The sequence below is a fragment of the Salmo trutta genome, chromosome 12 (assembly GCF_901001165.1).
Source record: "Salmo trutta chromosome 12, fSalTru1.1, whole genome shotgun sequence".
Lineage (NCBI taxonomy): Eukaryota > Metazoa > Chordata > Actinopteri > Salmoniformes > Salmonidae > Salmo > Salmo trutta.
Genome location: NC_042968.1, coordinates 3,175,406 through 3,193,739, shown reverse-complemented (window position 1 = coordinate 3,193,739; position 18,334 = coordinate 3,175,406). Strand labels below are relative to the sequence as shown.

General features: G+C 44.4%; 1 protein-coding gene across 2 annotated transcripts in view; it reads right to left on the bottom strand.

Moving 5' to 3' along the window:
- The window catches only part of kif6 (kinesin family member 6), a 261,943-nt gene extending 245,098 nt beyond the window's left edge, over positions 1-16,845 (bottom strand). For both annotated transcript variants that reach the window (XM_029766851.1, XM_029766852.1), the window contains exons 1-2: positions 16,620-16,845; positions 354-463 (exon numbers count right to left, since the gene is read on the bottom strand). In XM_029766851.1, the coding sequence (XP_029622711.1) occupies positions 354-463; positions 16,620-16,718 (209 nt within the window). In that variant the 5' untranslated portion in view covers positions 16,719-16,845. The remainder of the gene's footprint in view (positions 1-353; positions 464-16,619) is intronic.
- Positions 16,846-18,334: the final 1,489 nt, after the last annotated feature.

The following is an 18,334-nucleotide window of genomic DNA, read 5'->3' as shown; positions in this document are numbered from 1 at the left end:
AGCCGGGCAAATGCTTTTGCACAGACACTTTGCCCTTATGTAGTTCTGTGGATATCCCGCTAACAACCAGAAGGAATTGATGAGCAACTGCTATTTAGAAATAGGCTTAAACGCAGGGGTAGGGTTAGAGCTAGTGGTTAAATCCTTCCCAGCATGACCATACAGTGACAACCATTTACCAGTGTCGGCTAAAGTGCATTTTCATTCAACTTAAGAGCATGTCGCTGTGGTAGAAAATGTGTTGAAAGTCATAACCTAAGCCCCTACACCTGAGCCGTTAGGTTCTAAGCCTAATGACAATAGAAATACCATGATCCATGATGCATGTGATGTGTGTTCGCGCCGATGCTCACCTGAACTTGTAGGTCTCCTTCTTGTTGTTTATGAAGCCGTCAGCCAGGTCCTTGGGTACCAGGAACTCCAGTATGGAACCCGCCGGCTCCTCATTGTCCACACAGTATACCTGAAAGAAGAACAGTGTTAGCTTGTTATTCTTGCGTTGCCAGACATCATTACTTATTGTAGCTAGGCCTAAACAGTTGTTTGCAAGGCTAGCTTGTTAACAATAGACATAGGGCTATTTCAGAGAATAGAAATGCATTGTGGTCACACAGTGCTTGGCCCCACATGCAGTGTAGACTCAAATGATGACAAAAACAAACAATGGAAAAGTTTTGGTTAAGGCGGTTGTACTAAACTCATGAGGCATTTATAAATTACGGGGGGGGGTGATTCAATGTACAATTGTGAGTCAATTGTGAGTTCGCTCAATATTTTATATAGCTGAACCAACACAGGCCTCATTCTTAAGTTAAATTATATGTTCAATCAACTTGTTCAATCAACAATCAACTGAATTTTAGGTTGAGTGAACTTGAGAATGTATTGGATCTTGTTTGCATATTTCCCAGTGTGCCTTGCCTTTCGAGTGAATTATTACCATCCATAACTGTATTGTTAGCAACAGAGACATGGTTGGTGTATTCAATGGCTTTTCAGTCCTGTAGCCTTCACCAAGTGAGTCTCTACATTACCATTAGGCAATTATTTTAAGGCCTAGTTACACCCTAATGCAGTGGTCTGAAACTCTTGGTTTACAGGCCACATCAAGCCTGCAAGTCACATTTTGGTAGCATGCAACGTAATGTGTAATTCCTATTGGAATCCAGCCAGAGTGAGGATATCCAACAATTGGAAATATAATCACATTTATTGAGACTGCTGGGTCAGGAAATATTTATTATTGAGACTACCTAGGCCTAAATCATATACAGAAAGTACTCACACCACTTGTATTTTTCCACATTTTGTTGAGTTAGAGACAGAATTTGAAATTGTCACGTCCTGACCAGTAAAGGGGTCATTTGTAATTGTAGTATGGTCAGGGCGTGGCAGGGGGTGTTTGTTTTGTGTGTTTTGGGGGTTTTGGTTCTAGGGGATTTTGGTTCTAGTTTTCTATTTCTATGTTTCTTTTTCTATGTGTGGCCAGGTATGGCTTCCAATCAGACGCAGGTGTCTTTCATTCTCTCTGATTGGAAGCCATACTTAGGCAGCCTGTTTTTCCTGTGTTTTTGTGGGTGGTTTTTTCTGTATAGCCTGTGTGCCTTATGGAACTGTTTCATCATCTGTTTATTTTGTTTTGAGTGTTCTTTCAAATAAAGAAGAATGATGAGCACTATACCCGCTGCGCCTTGGTCTGTCCTTTACGACACGCATGACAGAACCACCCACCAAAGAAGGACCAAGCAGCGGAGGAAGGAGCAGCAGGATAAGTTTTTGGAGTCATGGAAGTGGGAGGAGATCCTCGATGGCAAGGGTCCATGGAGCTAGGCTGGGGAGTACCAGTGCCCGAAGGCGGAGCTGGAGGAAGCAAAGAGGGAACGACGGAGGTATGAGGTGTTGTATCCTCCTATTCAGGAGGTGGAGAGGCAGCCCCCAAAAATGTATTGGGGGGGGCATAAGGGGAGGGAGCCGTGGAGCAAACCGGAGCTGAGAAAGGAGTCGAGCGCCGAGCTTGACGCGAGATTCCGGAAGGAGGTACTGGCAGAGAGGGCACGACTGAGCTGGTGTGCAGAGGGGCGAGCGATGCATTACGGCATGGGTGTCAAACTCTGGCCCGCGGGGTAATTATATTTGGCCCGCGAGACAATACCAAATTACAACTAGAGCTGGCCCGCCGGTATTATACAGCGCATTCACCGCTAATACTACGAATCCCATAATGCTCTGCTGTTGTTTTCGTGCGCCAATCAGGACAGGACCCAGAAACGCCCTCTCCTCTGTGACAGTAGTCATAGCAACATAGACGCTACAACTGAATTCTACAGACGAAGAACCGTATGTGACATTTTTCAAAAAAAAGAGATCTACATGAAAAATCATTATTGGACACCCTTTTTCTATAGTGAACCGGTTTCACAAGCTTTTCACGCGCTAATTAACAATATTTTTACATTTAAAGATAGGCTCTCGTGGAATAACCGTTTATGTGAACCACTCAGAATGGACGGACAAGCGCACAACTTTTCTGTTGCTGATGAAAATCGCCGAAATGTGGGAAAGAAACGTAAAACAAAACTAAAAGAATGGAAAGACAGGCAAAGGAAGATCTTACGGGATGCGGGAAAACCCTATACAAATCGTAAGGGTCAAGAAAAAACTGGGAAAAGCTGTCCAAGAGGTATGTGGAAGAACCGTATATCAAACAATCAAGCTAGCTAGCTATAGAGTACAGTAACTAACATGTATGTTCTGGGTTGTCTCATTTGTAACTATAGAGAAAACATATTAGCTAAAGTTCGTTGGCTACTAATTTATACACTATCGTTACAAATGTTATTGCTAGATTATAGAAGAAACATAGCTAGCTACTTTTTGTCCATCCACCGGATGATTCGACATGGCTACAGTAGCTAGCTAGTTATATGTAACGTTACACTGTATCCTGCAGGGAAGAGCGTGTTCCACGACGTGCAGAAATGATTGTGGAAAGTTGACTGATGAGCGCAAGCTGCATCTGTTCAACAGTTTCTACACTGTCCCATACGAGAAACAACAAGCGTTGATTCTCTCCGGCTTAGAACAGGTTAGAAATAGGACAAAACTCCTATTATAATAGCTATATTGAACACTTGCATAGTTTAACTTTGACAGTAATGATACGTACATTAACGTTAACTCTAAAAGTGCAGTGTTACACAATGGTGCAATACAAACTCATTCTGTGTATAGGTTGGGAGTGTGTGAAAGATGGGGGTCCTGATCAAGCAATACCCTGAATGTGCTACAGTATATGTTTTACTATCAATAAATGTATATGTTCTACAAAGAGAAGAATACCACATCATCTGCAAAATTCTGGGTTTATAGGGACATTTTCAAACAGCAGTCTCAATTTCGGCCAACCCAGGAGTGACACCTGTGGCAAATGTGACACATTCTTCACTAAGATGTCAGCAGCAACATCTGAAGAGGACAAGAGGAAGATAGCAGTTGAAAGTGAGTTGCACCATCGAAAAGCCGAAAAGGCCTACACACAGCTTCAAAGTGACACTGAGTGGGCTAAAGCCAATGCTGACTGCCATGTCATTTCTGTGGATCTATAGGGGGTGATGTACACCCCTAATCTGACCCACTCCAATGTCTACTATCAGCGGCAGCTGTCAAATTTTAACCTTTGCATCCAGGAACTTGGAAAAGAAGATCCTGCATACATGTGTGTTTGGCATGAGGGGATTGCACACCGAGGGTCCATTGAGGTAGCAAGCTGCATATTGAAGTGGGTGAAGACAAAATTCACGCCACTCACCAAACCAGAGGTGCGCAAGTTGATCATCTTCAGTGACAGATGCTGTGGGCAGAATAACAACTGGCGGATGCTCAATCTGATGTCGATGCTCGTCTCTATGGGTTACTTTACCCAAGTTGAGCAGAAGTTCATGGTCTCTGGTCATTCTTTTCTTCCTTGTGATCGATCTTTTGCCACCATCGAGAAGAGGTGCAAGGAGTCAGTCCTTCATACACCTGATGATGTTTCAAAGATGATACTTGAAGCACAACCAGCGAAACCATTCAAGGTGATGAGGATGCAATGTGAAGACTTCAGGCACCTTCCAGATTCTGTCCTCAAGCGACCAGCTGGACTACAGATCACCTCAGTGAGGTGGTTAAAAGTCACAGGTATTGCACAGAAAATAGTTTACTAACATCCCATCAACATGCAAGATGTTGTTCTAACAATAAAATATCCTAATGATTCCCTTTTTTTTATTCATTACAATATACAGTACATCTCTCTGTCACCACATTTAGCATTAACTCTAAGCAGTTAACTTATTTACTGCTGTCACCTCAGTACAGAAGGACATTTCTTGCCTTTAGCATGGGTTTAACGCAATTCAAAACTTAATTGCTGATCATAGTGTTAAACGCAAAGAGAATGGTTTTCTGAACGTTTTGTAATATTGACCTTAGGGACCTGCATAATGGACATGCATATTGGCACATCACATTGATCCATATTTGATATGTACAAGTTGTGCTTCTTTTGATTGAATTAATTTAATTGTATTTCTATTTTTGTAGTTATTCTATGGTATGTTCACATTGAGGGCTTCATTTTAAATGAGACTAAGATTTCATGACTCAACTTTTAAGAAAAGTCATCAGTGCTAAAGTTGATAGACCACCTTTAAATGAACCTCCATACAAATTAATTTACTACATATTGCATTTAAGTTATTTACATGAAGGGCATCTGTACTTGAAAGTACTTAAAACATCATATCAGGTCCTTTTTTAACACATCTTACAAGTGTCATGCAAAATGTCACATATACTGTTCTTCCACAAACTGAAATCATCGCTGGAGATATACTGTTCTTCCACATTCTAAAAATTAAAACAGCAATAAAATAAGTATTTTTTGAAATAACAAAAAAATATCAATTGTTGTTGGAAGATATGAGTATGGTGAATTATTTGTCCACCATAAAACACCTAATGTGGTACACACAATTAATAATATAAAAATAACTAATAATATAAAAATAATATAAAAATAATATAAAAATAACTGATTATCTTAAAATGGAAAAATTGTCACATATGGTTCTTCGTCTGTAGGATTCATGTCAGCGCGCTATCCCTTCCCAAAAATGGCGAAAATGGGCACAAAATGGCGAAAATGGGCACATCAGATTAGATCAGTGTGCAATAATTAACGTTTTCTTTGTGCACTTTTTCTTGCTACAAGGCATGGGCTTGAATGGTTGATTGATTTATTATCATTTTATTTGTAAAATTATTAGCCAGTGGAAAAAGTTTATTTTGGTATTTAAATCAGAAGGCTGCAAATAGAAAAGAGGCATACGATTTTTATTTAAATTTGATTTATTTAATAAATGAATGCCATTGATGTGTTTTTTCATTTGAAATTCGATTTTGCATGTCTCCACTATTAAATTATATATTGTATGGTAATAAGCGATGCTTGTTCCATATTCAATGTTAAAGCAAAACTTGTTTGGGTCCATATTAAAAGGTTCATTTGTTCAATGTTGGCCCGCGACTTTGTTCAAGTTTTACATTTTGGCCCACTGGGTATTTGAGTTTGACACCCCTGCATTACGGGGGGATGTGCACTATCTCGCCCATCCGCACGCACAGTCCGGTGCGGTCGGGACGGGCTCCGCAGCGTTGCCGTGCTAGAGTTGGCACTCAGCCAGGAAGGAGTGTGCCTGCTCAGTGCATCTGGCCGCCAGTGCGTCTCCTCGGCCCAGCTTATCCTGCGCCTGCTCTACGCACGGCAGCCCTCATCCCCCAGCACAGCCCAGCTCGCCCTGTGCCAGCGCTCCGCCCATGCCGGGCTACAGGGACCATCCAGCCAGGACGGAGTGTGCCAGCCCTGAGCTCCAGACCTCCGGTGCGCCTCCACGGCCCAGTGTGCCTCGTGCCTGCTCTGCGCACCCAGTCTCCTGTAAGTCTTCCCAGTCCGGGGAGACCGATCCCAGCTCCACGCAGGAGGGCTCCAGTGACGCTCCCCAGCCAGGAGCCTCCAGCGACGCTCCCCAGCCCGGAGCCTCCAGCGACGCTCCTCAGCCCGGAGCCTCCAGCAACGCTCCTCAGCCCGGAGCCTCCAGAGACGCTCCACAGTCAGGAGCCTCCAGCGACGCTCCCCAGTCAGGAGCCTCCAGCAACGCTCCCCAGTCAGGAGCCTCCAGCGACGCTCCTCAGCCCGGAGCCTCCAGCGACGCTCCTCAGCCCGGAGCCTCCAGCGACGCTCCTCAGCCCGGAGCCTCCAGCGACGCTCCCCAGTCAGGAGCCTCCAGCAACGCCTCTCAGCCCGGGGCCTCCAGCGACGCCTCTCAGCCCAGAGTCTTCGGAACGGGAGCTACGTCCAGAGCCAGAGCCACCTCCGTAGTGGGAGGATTGGCGAAGGGGGGGTGTAGCACAGGAACCGTCGTTGACGGTGGCCACCCTCCCTTCCCTCCCTTTAGGTTTGGGGTTGGTTTTGTGTTTTTTTTTGTTTTGGAGGTGCAGTCGGGGTCTGCACCTTTGGGGGGGGGGGGGGGGGGGGGGTACTGTCACGTCCTGACCAGTAAAGGGGTCATTTGTAATTGTAGCATGGTCAGGGCGTGGCAGGGGGTGTTTGTTTTGGGGGGTTTTGGTTCTAGGGGATTTTGGTTCTAGTTTTCTATTTCTATGTTTCTTTTTCTATGTGTGGCCAGGTATGGCTTCCAATCAGAGGCAGGTGTCTTTTGTTGTCTCTGATTGGAAGCCATACTTAGGCAGCCTGTTTTTCCTGTGTTTTTGTGGGTGGTTATTTTCTGTATAGCCTGTGTGCCTTATGGAACTGTTTCGTCATCTGTTTATTTTGTTTTGAGTGTTCTTTCAAATAAAGAAGAAAGATGAGCACTATACCCGCTGCACCTTGGTCTGTCCTTTACGACGAGCATGACAGAAGTTGACTAAATATAGATTTTTTTTCATTGGCCTACACATAATACCCCATAATGTCAAAGCGGAATTATGTTTTTCAGAATGTTTACAAATTAATAAAAAATGTAAAGATGTAATGTCTTCAGTCAATAATTATTCAACCCCCTTATGGCAAAACGAAAAAAGTACAGGAGTAAAAATGTGCTTAAAAATTCACATAAGTTGCATTGACTCATTCTCTGTACAATAATAGTGTTTAACATTATTTGTTTATGACTACCTCATCTCTGTTGTAGTTACTCCACAAGACTAACCTAATTGACAGAGTGAAAATAAGAAAGTGCGTATAGAATGAAAATATTCCAAAGCATGCATTCTGTTTGCAACAAGGCACTAAAGTAATACTGTAAAAAATGTGGCAAAGTAATTAACTTTTTGTTCTGAATACAAAATGTTATGCTTGGGGCAAATCCAATACATTACTGAAAATTACTCTGGATATTTTCAAGAGTAGTGGTGGCTGCATCATCACCAGAGATGTTCGATCGGGTTTAAGTTCGGGCTCTCGCTGGGCCACTCAAGGACATTCAGAGACTTGTCCCGAACCCACTCCTGCGTTGTCTTGGCTGCGTGCTTCGGGTCATTGTCCTGTTGGAAGGTGAACCTTCACCCCAGTCTGAGGTCTTGAGCAGGTTTTCATCAACGATCTCTCTGTACTTTGCTCCATTTATCTTTCGCTCAAGCTTGACTATTCTCCCAGTACTTGCCGCTGAAAAACATCCCCACAGCATGATGCTGCCACCACGCTTCACCGTAGGAATGGTGCCATGTTTCCTCCAGACGTGACTCTTGGCATTCAGGCCAAAGAGTTCAATCTTGGTTTCATCAGACCAGAGAATCTTGTTTCTCATGGTCTGAGTCTTCAGGTAACTTTTGGCAAACTCCAAGCCGGCTGTCATGTGCCTTTTACTGAGGAGTGGCTTACATCTGGCCAATCTACCATAAAGGCCTGATTGGTGGAGTGCCGCAGAGATGGTTGTCCTTCTGGAAAGTTCTCCCATCTCCACAGAGGAACTCTATAGCTCCGACAGAGTGACCATTGGGTTCTTGGTCACCTCCCTGACCAAGGCCCTTCTCCCCCGATTGCTCAGTTTGGCCGGGAGGCCAGGTCTAGGAAGTCTTGGTGGTTCCAAACTTCTTCCATTTAAGAATGATGGAGGCCACTGTATTCTTGGAGTCCTTCAATGCTGCAAAATGTTTTGGTACCCTTCCCCAGATCTGTGCCTTGACACAATCCTGTCTCTGAGCTCTACAGACAATTCCTTCGACCTCATGGTATGGTTTTTGCTATGACATGCACTGTCAACTGTGGGACCTTTTACAGACAGTTGTGTGCCTTTCTAAATCATGTCCAATCAAATTAATTTACCACAGTTAGAAACATCTCAAGGATGATCAATGGAAACAGGATGCACCTGAGCTCAATTTCAAGTCTCATAGCAATGGTCTGAATACTTATGTAAATAAGGTATATCGGTCTTCTATTTTTGTATACATTTGGTAACATTTCTAAAAATCTGTTTTTGATTTGGGGTATTGTGTGTAGATTGTTCTATTTAATCAATTTTAGAATAAGGCTGTAACGTAACAAATATGGGAAAAGTCAAGGGGTCTGAATACTTTCCGAAAGGCACTGTATGTCACCTTCTGTCATAAACATGTTTTCCCATCTCAAGAGGTTAAAAGGGGACACTTAAAGTGAAAGGGTTGATGACTTATTCTTAAAATCAGCCATAACTCCTCTTGTGACAGGGCGAATGGAAGCTTGTTGTGTGGAACATGGAAAGGTAATCGAATGCAAGCTTAACAAAATACCAAAATTTAACTTGTTATCAATTTCTAGCCTATCTAGGCCTATCTATAGGTGGCAGGGTTGGCGTGTTATGTTTTCCACCACAAAAACACCAGAAAATATCCAGAGTAGAACCAGCTCACCTGCTTTTATGATTTGACTACAGATGTTCAATGTTTCTTTAGAAAATAATTGTATAGATTTACCAAATTAAAACCAGATGTCAGTTCTCATTACAGGCTTGCCCTTTATACCTGAGGGACAAATGTAAATTAATCACTAATCAACAAAATAGGCCTAGCTAACTAGTCCATTACAATGATGGTGTCACGCCCTGACCTGAGAGAGCCTTTTTTATGTCTCTATTTAGGTTTGGTCAGGGTGTGATTTGGGTGGGAATTCTATGTCCTTTTTTCTATGCTTTGTATTTCTTTGTTTTGGCCTGGTATGGCTCTCAATCAGGGACAGCTGTACATCGTTGTCGCTGATTGGGAGTTATACTTAGGCAGCCTGTTTTTCTTTGGGGTTTGTGGGTAGTTAATTTCTGTTTAGTGTTTTGCACCTGACAGAACTGTTTGGCTGTCGGTTTCTTTTTTCTTTTTTTTTTAAAAGTGTTCTATCTTTAATAAATTCATAATGAGCACTAACCACGCTGCGCTTTGGTCCCCTTCTTCTACAGACAACAACCGTTACAGAACTACTCACCAACAGAAGACCAAGTAGCGTGGTTTGGAGCATCGGGGGGAAGGATGTACATGGGAGTTGGAACGTCAACTCTGGGAGGACAAGCGAAGGGAGCTATGGGAACCTGAGAGGCAGCCTCAAAATAAATTTTTTGGGGGGGCACACGGTTAGTTCGGCAGGGCCAGGGTTGAGCCCTAAGCCAACTCCCCGTGCTTACCAGAGGCAGCGTGGTACTGGTCAGGCCCCGTGCTATGGGGTGACGTGCACGGTGTCGAGGCCGAGTATCCACAGGCCGGTGTGCTCGGTGCCAGCGTCCTGCATTTGCCGGGGGGAAGTGGGCCCCCAGCCAGTATGGGCGGTGCCAGTCCTGCGCTCGAGACCGCCAGTGCGCCTCTACGGTCCAGTGTATCCTGCTCCCCGCACTAGCCCTGAGGTGCGTGTCTTCAGTCTGGCGCCTCCAAAGCCAGCACCATGCACTAGGCTTCCAGTGCGTCAGCCCAGTCCAGTACGTCCTGTTCCCGCTCCTCGCACTAGCCTTGAAGTGCGTGTCTCCAGTCTGGTACCTCCAGTACCAGCCCCACGCACCAGGCCTCCAGTGCGTCAGCCCAGTCTAGTACGTACTGTTCCCGCTCCTCGCACTAGCCTTGGGGTGCGTGTCTCCAGTCTGGTACCTACACTATCAGCCCCACGTACCAGGCGTCCAGAGTGTCCGGCGACAGTGCCTCGTCCAGAGTGTCCGGCGACAGTGCCTCGTCCAGAGTGTCTGGCGACAGTGCCTCGTCCAGAGTGTCCGGCGACAGTGCCTCGTCCAGAGTGTCCGGCGACAGTGCCTCGTCCAGAGTGTCCGGCGACAGTGCCTCGTCCAGAGTGTCCGGCGACAGTGCCTCGTCCATAGTGTCCGGCGACAGTGCCTCGTCCAGAGTGTCCGGCGACAGTGCCTCGTCCAGAGTGTCCGGCGACACTGCCTCGTCCAGAGTGTCCGGCGACAGTGCCTCGTCCAGAGTGTCCGGCGGCAGTGCCTCGTCCAGAGGGTCCGGCGACAGTGCCTCGTCCAGAGTGTCCCGGCGACAGTGCCTCGTCCAGAGTGTCCGGCGACAGTGCCCTGTCCAGAGCTTCCGGCGACAATGCCCCGTAGAGAGACGGCCCACAGTCCGGAACCGAGAGAGACGCCCTTCAGTCCGGAGCTCCCAGAGTCGCCCTACAGTCCGGAGCTCCCAGAGTCGCCCTACAGTCCGGAGCTCCCAGAGTCGCCCGCCTGTCCTCCGGCGCAGCCAGAGTCGCCCGCCTGTCCTCCGGCGCAGCCAGAGTCGCCCGCCTGTCCTCCGGCGCAGCCAGAGTCGCCCGCCTGTCCTCCGGCGCAGCCAGAGTCGCCCTCCAGTCCGGGGCCCGCAGCGAGGGACCCCGCTCTAGAGGCGCCACCTAAGTGGGGTGAGCCAGTGGTGGAGCGGGGTCTGCGTCCCGCTCCAGAGCCGCCACCGCGGAGAAATGCCCACCCAGACCCTCCCCTATAGGTTAAGGTTTTGCGGCCGGAGTCCGCACCTTTGGGGAGGGGGTACTGTCACGCCCTGACCTGAGAGAGCCTTTTTTATGTCTCTATTTAGGTTTGGTCAGGGTGTGATTTGGGTGGGCATTCTATGTCCTTTTTTCTATGCTTTGTATTTCTTTGTTTTGGCCTGGTATGGCTCTCAATCAATCGTTGTCGTTGATTGGGAGTCATACTTAGGCAGCCTGTTTTCCTTTGGGGTTTGTGGGTAGTTAATTTCTGTTTAGTGTTTTGCACCTGACAGAACTGTTTGGCTGTCGGTTTCTTTTTTTTTTTTTAAGTGTTCTATCTTTAATAAATTAATGATGAGCACTAACCACGCTGCGCTTTGGTCCCCTTCTTCTACAGACGACAAGCGTTACAGATGGTGAAAATGTAGGGTTAAGTGGGTTAAAATTTCCTAGAATTTGGACACAAACATGGGACATACCAGAATTAGGATGTAAAGAGAAAACGAATAGGCCTAGCTAACTTATTGGAATGAAAACACACTTCTATTCAAAGTATTTTATCAAAATATACACACACACAAAGTCTAAAGGACATAAAAGGCACTCTCGTGATTAAGGAAGAACACTGATGGGGAAGACCATTGAATACTCAAATCCAGGCAAGGTTTGTTGTGTGGTTGAGGTTTGATGGCCTACTCAATGCGCAGCGCACAATACCGTGGGTAGTTGCAATAATAGGCTAAATGGTACTAGCTACAGGCCTAGGTCGACAGTCTCTAGACTTTTAGAGAGATTAGCCTAACCCTGAGCTGAAGGCCTACCTTTTAGGCTACACCCATACCGTACTATACCATAGAACAGGACAGTGTGGTCATAGCTACAAAGAGGGCAGAATTGTTGTATGAGCCAAGGGCTGCATTCCAAACACTTAACAGACACACCCTCTCCCCTCAAACTAAGTGGACACTTCTGATGACCTATCATGACATCTGATGAGTTTACACTTGCAGGGCAAAGGCCGAGGGAGGAAGGAATTCATTTTAAATGGACCGCCCTTGCCCGGAAATTCGTCACTCGTTCATGACAATAGTATTTTCAGCCACCGGTAGCTTGTGGGTGCTTTATACGCGCTACAGTCAATTATGATTGCATGTCTACTTATATAAACTATATCATTATTAATAGAAGCCTACTGTATGATAGCTAGCAAATTCATTGTCTAACTAACATTAGCCTGCCTAGCTACTTCTGAAGAAGGAACATGTTTTATTTCTACAATTTCCAAAAGCTAGCGAAACAAAAACATCAATACTTTTACGAGACGTGTTTGTGCATTAGTAGCACAATTTCTAACTTATTTAAATTTGTTTTTACTTACACTTGTATGTTGACTCCATATTGCCGTTTTAAGTTTTGGCGGACTTTACTTAGCGGACGTACACTCATCGTGAATTGAATTATGGGGCGTTTCAGGCCCCGAAGTGAACAGAACTGTACACTGGAAAACTCCATAAAAACATTAGGGCTAAGGGGCTTACGTTGCAAACTTCCCTTACCTGGCTAATCTTTTGAACCAACGAAAAATATAGCCGGGGGGATTCCCCCGGGCCCAAGGCGAGGGTAAGTGGACGAGGGTGTGTCTTTTATGAGTTTGAAAGGCAGCCAAGGAATCATCATGAAATAAGGCCAGGAGGGTTGGACATTAAATAATAATGGGAGAAATATAGCTATAAAGTTACACACTTGTCAATCACAAATGATTGACAACAACAAGCATTCCAGGTAGCCATGTGGCTCGGCCTACTACTATCGAGCTCTAGGGTTGCGGTCCAAACACTTAACAGACACACCCTATTAGTGATGGGTCATTCGCGAACGAGTCGGCTCTAAGAACCTGCTCTTGTAGGTGAACGTTGGGAGCCGGCTTGCATATCAGAAAAGCCGAATCTATTTATAAAAAAATTAAGATATCAAAACATTTAAATGAATAAAATTAAATAATTCAAAGAACAGAAAAATAAATAAAATAATATAGGCCTAAATGCTCAAGCGCATACACATTCGTTCTGACTGTCGGCTCAGACTAACACCCTCACCTGTTGTTTCTGTAAATCAAACGCGATGTGTCAACCAATTTTATTTTGCCTTTATTTAACCAGGTAGGCTAGTTGAGAACAAATTCTCATTTGCAACTGCGACCTGGCCAAGATAAAGCATAGCAATTCGACACATACAACAATACAGAGTTACACATGGAATAAACAAAACATACAGTCAATAATACAAAAAGTGTATATACAGTGAGTGCAAATGAGGTAAGTTAAGGCTATAAATAGGCCATGGCGGCGAAGTAATTACAATATAGCAATTAAACACTGGAATGGTAGATGTGCAGAAGATGAATGTGCAGGTCGAGATACTGAGGTGCAAAGGAGCAAGATAAATAAATACTGTATGGGGATGAGGTAGATAGATAGATGGGCTGTGCGTGAGGGAGTGCCGAGCCAACTCACTCACAGTCACACACTTAGCAGCCGAGGAGAGAGAGGAAGGACAGCTGTGAAAACAACAGCTGGAAAATGTGTCGTAAGCATAGTAGCATTTGGATGCATTTTATTAAGTAGACAATGTTAGAGCACAGTGTGGAATTTTCTAAAACAAAATCTCATATAAAGCCGGTTCTACGCACAACCTACACCGGCATATGCGAACTGTGCACACAACTGTGAAGCTAGCTGTAGCAGAGCTTTGAGAAACTAGCGGCCTGCTAGTGATAGTGGTGGAGCCAGCACCTCCGTAGGCCTACTTGACTGAGGGGATACTCCGCGACCCACAGGAACGCAGTCTTCGATGGACCAGTTTATGCCAAAGTCCATGTCTGTAGTAAAACAAGGCCAAATTGATATTGCATTGGCTAAAATGATTGCCACCGAGTTACATCCATTTTCGATCGTGGAGGACAGAGGTTTTAGTAATTATAGCAATAGTCTAAATCCAATGAACACAATTCCAAGCAGGAAAACCCTTTCAACAGCACTTATTCCACAACTGTACGAGAGCACACAGGCTTCAGTGCGGGAAAGAGACCAAAAAGCTACTGCAGTTTGCCTTACCACTGACTGCTGGGTAACCACTTCTTACATGTCGGTTACATGTCACTTCATTGAAGATTTTTCGATGTCTAGCTGTCTTCTGGACTGCTTTGAGTTCAGCGACAGACACACCTCAGAGAACTTGGCAGAGGAACTGTTGAGAGTGGCCAGAGAATGGCAAGTAGGTTGAAAAGTGATCTGAAAAGCGACAATGCAGCTAACATAACCAAAGCCATGAAAATGTTAAAATGGACCCATCATCCAGGTCTTGCCCACACAATCAACCTGATTGTAAGAGATGCTCTGAAGGTGATGAAGCCCACTGTGGACAAAGTGAAAGCAGCTGTGGAATACTTCCACAGGAGCACAGTAGGTGCTGAAAAACTAAAAAGTCTACACAATGCCAGATGGGAATGCCTGAGCTGAGGACTAAACAAGACTGCACTACAAGGTGGTATTCAACATTTTATATGTTGAAGCGTTTTCTTGAGTCAAAGGATGCCATCATCTCTACCCTGGCCATTGTCAATGCACCTGTTGATGCTCTGACCCAAGAGGAATGTGAGGTGGTGGAGGAGGTGTGCAGAGTCCTGGAACCCTTTGAGCAGGTCACTGTGGAGATCAGTGGGGAGTAGTAAGCAGTTATTACTACATCATTATTTAATCCAGTATTTTATATGTATACGAGCAGTAGATGAGAATGTAGTATCAGTAGACAAAACATGAACCTGAACTAATAAGTTACTGCTCTCTCTTTTCAGCTATGTGACAGCCTCAAAAATGATACTCCTGTGTAAGGGTCTGCAGCGAATCACAGCCAGCCACCAGAGAGAAGCAGATGTAACCACAGGACATGTGACAGAGTTGATGGACACCCTATGTTCATCAATGGACAGAAAGTGCCACAGAATGGAATATAATCACGTGCTATCAGAAACCGCTGCACTTGACCCCAGGTTTAAGAAGTTAGCCTTCAGTGATGCCAGAGCGATTGATGAGGCTCTTCAAAGAATAACCTCAGCAGCAGGGAGGTTCAGCCCCAGCAGTCAGCTGGCTCAGGCACTAGGGCAACAGGAAGAAGAGGGATCAGATGGAGCAGAAGCACCAGCAGTAGTGCCACAAACGTCTGCTGTTTGGGTGCTGTTTGACGAGAGAGCAACTGGGGATGCAGCAAGAAGGAATCCCTCAGCAGATGCCATAATGGAGGTCTGATCCTATTTGGAGCCCCTCCTCCAAAGATCTGCAGATCCTCTGAGCTGGTGGAAGAACAAGGCCTCTGTCTACCCACGGCTTACTAAAGTCATGAAAGGGAGACTGCATAGTGGCCACATCCAATCCCTCTGAGAGGGTCTTCTCGAAAAGAGGACAAATAATTACTAAGAGAAGAAACTGCATCAGCCCCTTCGAAAGTGAGGCAGCTTGTATTTCTGAATGCAAATCTCTCATAAAAGCAAAATATGGTCAACATTGCTGTGTGCTGCTGGTTATAACATGGCAATAAAGAAGAGAGAGAAAAGAGGGGGCAGTTTAATGTTTTAAGTGGGATGCTGCAGTTTTGCACATTGTTATTTATTTTTCTTTGATATGGTGCAATATTCTATTATGCTGTTCAGACTATAATCGCTTTGAATGGTTGGATTTATATGCATTTTGTTTATATACATTAAAAAGTTATACTTTAAATGCAAATGTTTAATAGCATTCTTTTTCATAACAAACCAATGCATTTTTAAATAAGGTAGAGTATGATTTCATTTAATATTTTAATTGGAATTGTTTTAACACCAATCATAGTCAAACTATCGCAAACCAATTTTTTTAAAGAGCCGTTTGGGAGCCAAAATAGCCGGCTCTTTTTGGTGAGCTGAGTTGAACGAGCCGGCTCACTGAAACGATCCGGCTCACTGAAAAGAGCCGGAATGCCCATCACTACACCCTATCCCCTCAGCCCTTAAATTAAATGGACACTTCTGATAACGTTTCATGATGTCTGGCGAGTATACACACTTCTGTTCCCACATGTACTTCCTGTATTGATGTGTTGTTAATATTAACAACAACAACAAAACAAAAAAACACTGGCAGGGCAAGGGGCGAGGGGGAAGGAATTATTTTTAAACGGACCATCCTTGGCCGGAATATTCGTCACATATTCATCCCGCGATGATTGTGTTTTCAGCCACCGGTAGCTTGTGGTTTCTTTATATGCGCTACAGTCAATTATGAGTGCATGTCTACTTATATTAAATATATAATTATTAGTATACGCCTATTGTATGATAGCTAGCAACTTAATTAGCTAACTAACGTTAGCCTGCCTTTATTCATGTTAGTCGAAGTTGAGCAGAAACAGGCAATTCTGACTGACTGGTAACTTGTTTGCTAGCTAAGTAGCTGGCTTGGCTAAGTAACCATGCGGATACCGCAGAGGGATAAAGCAAGCTGACCTATGCCTAGTCAATTACTGTTAAACTCAACTCCACGATGTAACGCGTTACTTCACAAATTAGCCTATGTTGTGACCCAAATGAACCTTGCACAAAATACGATGCACTTACCGAGGCCGTTTTCTTTGTGGGTTTTACGCGGGCAAAGATCTGGATGCTCTGCTTTACCATTTTCTCTTCAACTGGGATCTGCGAATCATATGTTTTCATGCAAACGCATACACATTTGGATAACGTCTGGGTAAACAAACTAATATGATGACTGCTTAACTCCAGTCAAGCCTTTCGGATTTGTTGTAGCAGTTGTTGCCAGGTGAGGAGTCACGTGATGTCGAGGGGCAATACACAGGGAATGTGATTGGTCATCTGTATCTAAATAAAAACCATTTCTGTATTGGGGGAAAACGACATCAAACAAAATTAGACAAATCAACTAACAAAAAACATCCCACATCTTCAATACAGTCCAATCTAAAATAGATCCCTCCACAGGCTCAGGCTCCTGTGATGGCAGAACATTCCACTGAAATCATGAAGACGCCAAAAATGTTCAGCTGCGTTCACAATATTTGCAATTTTCTTATACTTCTCCACTTGTACTGTACAGTTTATGACCATTGCAATAAATAATACAAACTCCACCTTTTTAACATGTAGCATTTCACTATCCCTTGGTTGATGAGAAACCTTCACTGGTCGTGGTGGCTCTCCTACCATTACTTCCCCGCCACCCGTTCCTTCCAATCTTCTCACACCTCCAGATAGGAGACATGTTGGACACTCCACCCCTTGCCACCTCTGTCTCTTTCACCCAAACATGGCACTCCAGGAATTCAGGCACATGTTCATCTCCACAATTTGCCTGCATTTCACTTAATCTGCCATAAGATACTCTTCCCTTCTGCACACACTTGACACATGTCCAAATATTTTACATTTATGACACTGAAGGGGCTTGTGCACAAAAGCTCTTACAGGGTATCTTATCAATCCTAACTTTATAATAATTCAAAGAGAATACAACAAATAAAAAAAACAAGCACATTCCTCAGCAGAGGTCCTCAATCAACACTCTGAACTGCCCGAAATGCACCAATAAATACATTGGTAGAGAACTCTGAAGATTGTTCCATACATGAGGTGCAAAGAAACTAAAAGCTGTTTTTCCTAAATCTGTAGCATCAGACATACTTTCCAGTTAGCCATCCCTGTGATTGGGAATGGCAACTTCTACTTCTATGGGTGAGTAAAGATGTCTGGTAATGTGGGTTTTTGCAAAGGGCTTTATAAATAAATAAAACACAGTGTTTCAACCTACATTTAGTCAGAGGGCCATCCTACTTTCTGATAGAGCAAGCAGTGATGAACATTTTACATTTTAGCAGACACTCTTATCCAGAGCGACTTATAGTAGTGAATGCATACATTTCATTTCGTGCATTTTTTTTGTACTGGCCCCCCCGTGGGAATCGAACCCACAACCCTGGCGTTGCACACACCGTGCTCTACCAACTGAGCCACAGGGAAGACTAAAATGAATGAGTGCAAAACCTGTAAAATGTGTTAAAACAAAGTGCACTATGTTAAACTGCATTATGTTGATAAGCTGTGTGATATAAGAGAATAGTGCGACAAGACTACCTTTCTATTTTTGTTTATGTGTGAGGATATCGTCTATTTAGTGTCTGTGACCAGGTTGCACTGACTCATTCAAAGGATAATGATGCATATGGATGCTGAGGAGATAACGTAGTGTTAACGTTACTCACCTGATACTTCACAATGTATTCACTCAGTAATACACATTTTTAAAGTGTGGTTTCTGG